General features: G+C 40.2%; 1 protein-coding gene across 1 annotated transcript; it reads right to left on the bottom strand.

The window, feature by feature from the left end:
- Positions 1-952: 952 nt before the first annotated feature.
- LOC146326552 (uncharacterized) lies at positions 953-4,845 on the bottom strand. Its single transcript, XM_084719835.1, has 5 exons — positions 4,810-4,845; positions 1,832-2,034; positions 1,585-1,693; positions 1,141-1,489; positions 953-987 (listed from the first exon to the last, which is right to left on the bottom strand). The coding sequence occupies exons 1-5, from the start codon at positions 4,843-4,845 to the stop codon at positions 953-955; spliced, it is 732 nt and encodes a 243-aa protein (XP_084575961.1).
- Positions 4,846-8,162: the final 3,317 nt, after the last annotated feature.

Raw genomic sequence — 8,162 nt, 5'->3', positions numbered from 1 at the left:
GTTTTAAATTATAGCTGCTATTACTGTGCTTTAAGTCTTAAAATCCAATATCTTATTGAAGAAGACTGCTTTTGATGTTTGTTTCCCTCATCTTTGTGTCTTTACAAGAAAAAAATGCTAATTTTAGATCAAAGCTGAGCTGTCTGAGTGCTAAAATACTTTTGTTAACTGTAAATATTTGGCATGATGTTGCACATGTTATTTGTCCCGTAGTGTGGTTTAGATTAGTGGCCTTAATCAGTCTGCCAGTCCTCTTCTTTTAATTGCGTGTCACCCTTGTGTGGCATGACTCAGCTTCTCTTGTAAGTTAGTAAGTAAGTTAGCCATTTAATAAAGAGCAGCCATGGTTGAAAACAATTAAATTGTTTAACCTGCAGTATGAAACACAAGATGATTCCTGACAACATGTCAACTTGGATCCATTATTCATACGAAACGTTTATTTTGGTGACTCCAAATTTGGCACTGCCACTGTTTCGGTGTTTGCCGTGGTGCTTGCTTTTGCTGCCACATGGAACCTTGAGCTACTGCAATGCTGCAGATTTCCCCTCTGTGAACTCCGTCTTCAGCTCCTCAGCCAGTTGCAACATGAACTTCTTCCCGGCTACTTTGCTGGTGGTGGGCTCTTTGAAGAAGATGTGGACACTGATCCCAGCCAGGTCAAGGATGTTGTAAAATACAATCACTGGCCATCTTCGCATATGGCCTTTCACAGAGTACGCCCTTACCAGCTGATCCAGGACATCCATGCCGTACTGTTGTGCTGTTGTAGTAAGCCTCCTACTCTGGCTTTGCCTTCAGCCCATCAGTGATGCCCATGCTTGTGTGCACGGTGCTCAGAATGCACAGATTTTTCCTCTGGTTTCCTTGGTAGATGGTGAGCATCACATCAGCACATTTCAACACCTTTGTGCTGAACAGCTCCGCTTTCTCTGTTGTTGAGGGGGGCATCTCACACTTTATTTTCCCTAGGATGCCAACCAGGCTAGTTTTAGAGATGTGAAGATATTATCTGTGGTGATATTTCTTCCCCTCCCGAGGAATGGTTGTGCCAGTTTCAGCACCACACTCTCTTCCCACCTCTGACCTCTGCTCCGCATCTCCTTGTTTCCCAGATATGGAGCCCATTCAGCATGTATTTGCTTTGGATATCTGCAGCCAACCACAATTTGATGCCAAATTTATCTGGCTTATTCCACATATACTGAATAAATTTGGTGGGGAACAGCTGCTCATCTATTGTTATGTCGGCACCAGGCTTGTAACAGGCTAACCTGTTTTCACCAAACTGACACCAGAACAAACTTGTCATCCTGCAGACAAAGCCCCATTTTTCCGACCACAGGCTGTCTACATCCATGTTTTGCGCGCCCTGTGCTTCATTGACATACAACAGGGCTATAAAATCTTTCAGTTCGGCCACTGTCAGGTTCCATGTGGTGTCACCATGGTGCAGATGTGCCTCATCCACACTGCAGTCCCTGATATGCTACAGTATGCCATCATCAAACACACCGCGAGGGCCGTGAGCACATCTCCAATGCTGCTCTTTGCAGATACTGTGGGGCCAGCAGCTTAAAGGACCATCCACACCGCCCCATCCTTCCCCTTTTCCACAGCTGTCTCTGGCCAAGATGACTCTGGGGGCAGGACCCAAGCTAGCTTAAGAGCAGGTACTGGTTCCAAAAGGCCCAGAACAATAGTAATAGCCTAAGATAGCAATACATATAGACAATAAAATCATAATGATAATAATAATAGGATGAGCAGAACTAGTGAATTGCCCAGGTGTTGCATAACGCAACACAGTGCAGGACAGTGGAGCTCATCTGGAAGGTCAGCTGTAGACGGAACATCTGGATCCGTACTCTCTGATGAAAGTAGCTGCCTCTTTTTCCTCAGTATGGACTCTGAATCACTCTCTGATGAGGATGAAGTATTTTCATCCAAAGAAAGGTCGCTGTCACTTTCCACTTCGGATAGCTCCCCTGCATCAGAATCGCTGCTGTCCAAGTTCTGAAGTACCTCCAAGGACTTATTAAGTGTCAGGTTTTCCAGACATTCTCTTTCTTTCTGGCTAGCTTTCTGTCTGTCTGTCAGTGTCTCTCTATGTCTCTAATAATTTGTATTTGTCAGCAAGTTAGCAGTTGCAAACAGCACTCCAGACTGAGACAATAATAACTTAACTGCGGGAAAGGCTAACATTAGAATTCTGAGATCAACCACTGGAAAAATAAACAATAAAATTGAGCGAAATTCTGTGCAGTCAATATGACCATTCACAGCCAAAATAGGTAAAACTGATGATATTTAAGTTGCCTTTTGTGTAATTTATGTAATTCATGCCAGAGGCTTGTCTGAGATAGGTAAGTTTTCAAGCACATGTAGAAAAAAAGAAATTCCTTGCAATATAGTAGGGTCTAGTACTAGTCAGTGTTCATGCCTTAAATATTAGAGAGTCAGAGTTTGTGTTCAGATTAGTATGATTATTTTGGGGTAATGCTATAATATTAAGCAGAATTTTTTGAACTTTGGATTGAGCCAGGCTTGCTCTTTCTCACTGCTTCCATTCTTTATGTTAGTCTAGGCTAATCGACGCATGACACTACCTTCAGACATCAGAGTGAGTCTCATCTAACTGTTGGCCAAAAAGCCGGGAAACTGCTTACTGTATATCCCAAAAATGTCAAACAGCTACTTTAATGGGAGGTTACCTTCAGCTAATATTTAAGCTGTTAATCATATGGCTTCTCCATTGTCCCTGAAGGGCCCTAAAGGAATCCATTTTAATTGAGCTGCCAACACTGACAGAAAGACAAGATCATTTCATATGTATCTTGAGACATTTTCATTATCTGATGCATTAATTGGATGAACTTGACCCTTGAATTTTCTGTGACTCTTCACACCAGCAAAAATAAAAACATAGTGGAAGGAAAGACAAGAAATGTATATCTAGCTAACAAGAGTTATATAGAGTTATAATGTTATTTCTTTCATGAAACTTCTCAGAATCCATCTTAATTTTGGAGGAAACTTTATTATGTTGTTGCCATTTTCACTCAGCTGGCCTGTGGATTTTTTTTGGCTGGTTTTTAATTCTACTTCCAGGAAAGTAAAGTAAATGTTTTCTAATGAGTCTCTTTGTGCCTCTCCCAACCCCAAAGAGTGAACAAAGATTTGGAATATGCACAAAATTTAGCATATTTTACAAAAAGATCTTCACTACGCTGAGGCTGTGTGCCCTTGTAACGCACTGCCAGGCGCTGCTGCGTGCACAGTATCGTGCCAACCCTCCCACACACACATGCATACACACACATGCATGCAAGAACTCACACACGCACTGTCTTCAAATGCCAACATTTCCTCCCACAGAAAGTTTGTCTTCTTCATTCTCTTAGTGAAAAGAATGAAGGTGCAATAACTTGATAGCAGTGAAATCTAGAAAATCACACCTGATTTTGACATTCTAATGCGAGTTCAGTGAATTTTCATTGTCAGTAATCCATCACTGCAGAATGAAAAGCAGCCGACAGTTTACAGTCTACTCACTGTGTGGGTTATGCATGAGTTGTCTTAGACATGGTAAGGGCTGAAAGAAAAGACAGTATCAAAGAAGCAAAGACAAAAATAAAGGGAAAGGGGAAGAAACTGTATGACTGGCTAAATATATAATTGATTGGTCAAATGACAGTCAATTAAGCTGTAATAATTTTGCTAATATATTTACTGACTCATAAACACTATGTAGATGATCCATGGCTCATGGTCTAAAGTGCATGGAGCAGGATGGGTCCGGCTCCATATTTCCATTTAAATGGCCCTTAATTTGGGCACAAAATAAGTGCCAGGTGTGTCTGCCTCTCGTACATTACTATTTAAATGGATATATGGCAAACTGGAAAAGCAAATGAGGATGGGATCCACTTGTAGTGGTGCAGGCGCTGTGGTTAATCAGCGGGTTGGCCAAGCTGGAGCGTTAAAATTGACTATCTGATTAATAGCATGTAGGTGGGTGAAATAGTCTGAAGCGTTTCCCTGTGCCCATTTAAGCACAGTAACATTTCCATGCACACTGTGACTTTCAGTGTACATAGAAATCTTACTATGTCAAGTACTGAAAGCAGCCTCTCTAATCATTATAGTAAATTATTAAATTATCTATAAAGCACACAGTATATGCTTAAGCAGCAGCAAACTATAGTTAAAAACTTGACATCTTTTTAGCCAGATAGAGATTCGGATTTATATGACTGATTTCCTCTATACAAACAATTTCAGTGTATGAACCTTGCGACCGTTGAGATGTGGTAGAAGAGCACAGAATATGAATTACACATCCTGTTGCATTTAAACAATCAATGAAGATAAAGCTGCTGTGCATTAATGTGCACGCTGCTCCATCCAATTTCACCCATCTGCAATCTTCTGCTATTAATCAAAATATTATTTTTTATGACCTATGAGTTACTTACAGTGCCCTAGCGACAGAGTGTACGTACGTAGCGAACCTGTCTACATAGGCTCAACTTGCTGTCTGAATAAAGCATTCTTTAAATAGCAGGAAAAAAACTGCATGATTGACTTCAGGCCAGGCTTTTGCTGGTCAATGGCACAGCTGTTTTCTGCTGCCTGAAGATACCAATGTGCCAACAATACATGTGACCACACCTCATTAAGACCAACATTGCCATGGGCACACAATTTGGTACATTTGCTACCTACACATGTGTAGTGACAAGGTGTGCGAGAAAATGATAACTGGCAGTCAGAAAACAGCAATGATATCTGCATGCGGCTTTGCACCATGCGGAACATAGAGCCCAGAGAGTGTACAGCCATGCTTATAGTTCTGTGGGGATGCACAGGGGGCTTTGAGCTAAATACTAACATAGACAGTAGAATTAGTGGTTCTTCACAGCCTCCCTTTACTGTATCGCAGTGGCTAACTTGATAGTAGAACATCCCATGTGATTGGGGGTTGCACAATCAGTAGGCTACCTATACTGTATGGCAGGTGCAGGAGGTGGTAACATCACCTCCCCCCACCCCTTGAAGTGGATCAGTCCATCAGTGTCAGAGGTAAAGCGAGAACAAAATCTAATGAAATCAAGACAGAAGAAAGAAGAAGAAAGAGCAATAAAAAAATACAAATGAATGGATAAAGGACCGAAAAAGCAACAAGCTGGAGTGGCACAGACATAAAGGTTTGTGTTGTTGGTACAGGTTTGTATGTTATGACTGTTTGATCCAGAAAAATGCAGCTGACATACAGTAATGTTACATAAACTAAGCCATACAATAAGCTTTTTGTGGGCAATCACTGTCCAGAATTTAAAAAAAAAGGAAAATAAGTGAGGACTAACACCAAACACCATAGCATGCTGTCATTTTTAGGCTGTGTTTTATTAATATGAGAGGTAGCTTCAATTTTTCTCTTATTTGTTGTTGGCTTTAATTGTACCTGTGCTGTAAATCCTGTGTTGTTGAGGTGAATTTATTGTTATTGGCCTTGAGTGTTCTTGTACTTCAGTACAGTAAATCCTGTTGAGATGCAGGTGAATGTATACCTTTGTTACTGTGTGTATATTACTGTGTGTATGTGTGCTGTAAATCCTGCTGAGAAGCAGGTGAATGTAGTTATTGTGCTGTTGGCTAAAAGTCAGTGTACCAGCTCTGGGAGGAGGGTGGGGTGGGCTGAATTTTGCCCATATTTACAGCACCCCCTCCCAGAAAATAGTTTAGACATCCCTGAATGCTAACATCACCGTGCTCACATGCTGCAAATAATAATGCCAATGTAACGGTAGTTACTGTGCATATTACATTTTATGAAATTAAGGAGTGATTTTTGACAGTGACTGGACTTTTGAAAAGTAAGTAAAGAGAATTCTGCAGTTCTTACTTTAATTCAGAACTATATTTAAAATCAAGTAATTTTATCAAATTCATGCTTTTATATAATCTAATTTAGAAGATTATAACTCGTTCTATACTTGTGTCACTCAAAATCCATCTTTAGCTTGTTCACAATGCTGCAGATGCTGCAGTCCATGTAAAGGGAATTGTGAAAAGACGTGAAAAGACTAAGAACTACAGTATGTTGTACTGAATTGTGGAGTTAGACTGTGAAACTATTCAGCGACTCTTTCAGTCCAAATCAGCCCAGCAGTTCACTTCTGACCTGACCCCGTAGAAAAAAAAAATACCATCCCATCACTGTCCTCTGGCTCTGGTGGCACAAACATGTCTGGACATGTCCAATAAAGCTGCTAGACGGAGCGTCCATGTTTCAGGTTGTTTTCAGGTCACAGCGGTGTGAATCGTGAGCTGAGCTCAACTGAATGACATGATCTTTAAAACAGCAACCTGTCAGGTGTTTCCTCTTCAAATTGCAAATGGTATCTTGTCCTGTTTCAGGCCTTGATTGAAATTCTATTTCTCTGGCTTGTTTCACATGGAAAAAAAAGTTTTATATATATATATTTTTTTTATCAAAGTGGAACAGTCTAGTTCAATTAACAATGTTCTGCTTTTACATAAAGTAAGCATGAGGGTCTACAGAAGTAATGTGTATGCAATCAGAACTGTACAGAAGAGTCTGTGTGTTCTGCTGAGGTGATAGTGAAGGTTGAGAATAGTTATATAAAAACTGGACTCAGGTGTCTACAGGACTTAGTTTCTGTGCCAGCAGATGGAGAATTTTCACAGGTTCACCTTAACTAAAGTTAACAAGGGGACAGACACACACATGCACACACGCGCGCACACACACACACACACACACACACACACACACACACACACACACACACACACACCACATAATCTCATTTCCTCTCACTATTTCCTTCTCATTTCAAATGCATAAAAATGAATAAATGATCAGGAAGTAAGATAATCTAAAGCAAAGAGCAAGATGATTTATGGGTTGCGGGTGAAAAGGTAAGTGGTTTACAATGTGTCACAAAGCAGAACAATTCTATCACAACAACACTGAGAAATCATGATGTGTGATACAGAACATCTTTCCTTCATGAGCACCAACATGACGACTACATGTCAGATGTATAAATAAGCAAAAGCCGCCAAATGAAAATCTATTTTTGTAAACAAGAGTTAAACCTGCAGCAGTGTTTGGTGACAGACACACACATTTACAGGCACAAAAGCTATTAACACACTCTCTTTGGAATCACAGGTACTATACACACACCCACAAATTTGCTTTGTTTATAAAACCTGCCATTTAGGTGTAAATGTGTTCACTGCCCTGTGACAGATGACTAACAGTGCTGTCTTCAGTAAAGTACTGTAAACTACTATTGCCACTTCATTAGTATTCATCAACACAATGTGGGCTGAGCTCATAATAATGATCACCTGTGTGGTAAAGTGGATTGAAATTATGCAAATAGTAAATGCACATAAGCCTAAAATGACACATAGAAACAATGGTTTGCACTTGCTTGCTTGCACATGCTCAGCACACAGTGCTATGTTTACCTGTCAATCAAGGTAAAGCTGGTCCTCCTGTTCCCAGGAGACAGGTTAACAAAGGTGGTCATTATGCATGTTATCTCCTGGGGTTTTTCAGTCTCTGTGCATCTCATTAAATGTGTTATGGGAAGGATAAAACATGAACTCACAGGTCGGTAGGCAATCTTCTTCGCAACCTGGAACAAATTCACACCAAGAAAAAAAATTTACCCAGCTAACCAAGAAAGGTCTTTTCTGTTACAGTTAAAACAAACTATTCAAAATCAAGATATGTTGCACCAAATCTGTCAGTAGCTTGCAGTTTAGGACAAAGGACAAAGCTTTGACAAGTACTTTCAGAAGTCAGAAGAAGTTCATAATGTCATTACTAGAGCTGGGGTTGCTAACATGTACCTTTTTAAAATTTTCCATCCATTAACGCTGGAGCCACAGGATGGAACAAAATGCCTTTAAGAAAAAGATCAAACAGTGGCTGATTGATAACATCTACAAATAAGGTCATGGAGATTTTAATACATTGTAAAAATGATTTTTGTGTTGCCATTCCTATTTGAAAGTGGATTGTTGTACTGTGACATGATATGTTTTTGTTTCCCGCTGTGGACGTTATATAGCTGGCAACATCCTGTCATGGGGAGGACAGTTTGATGAAATATCAG

This window comes from Lutjanus erythropterus, chromosome 5 (genome assembly GCF_056507025.1).
Source record: "Lutjanus erythropterus isolate fLutEry1 chromosome 5, fLutEry1.hap2, whole genome shotgun sequence".
Taxonomy (NCBI): domain Eukaryota; kingdom Metazoa; phylum Chordata; class Actinopteri; order Lutjaniformes; family Lutjanidae; genus Lutjanus; species Lutjanus erythropterus.
This window is presented reverse-complemented; position numbering and strand designations above follow the sequence as displayed.

Bases quoted from the DNA above. Each gene is read 5' to 3' on its own strand.
- LOC146326552 (XM_084719835.1), bottom strand. From the start codon at position 4,845: ATGGCTGTACACTCTCTGGGCTCTATGTTCCGCATG. The intron at 1,490-1,584 runs GTCCTTTAAGCT...GGCATACTGTAG, and splicing joins AGGATGGGGCGGTGTGGATG to CATATCAGGGACTGCAGTGT. The intron at 988-1,140 runs AATACATGCTGA...ATCTCTAAAACT, and splicing joins GGCTGCAGATATCCAAAGCA to AGCCTGGTTGGCATCCTAGG.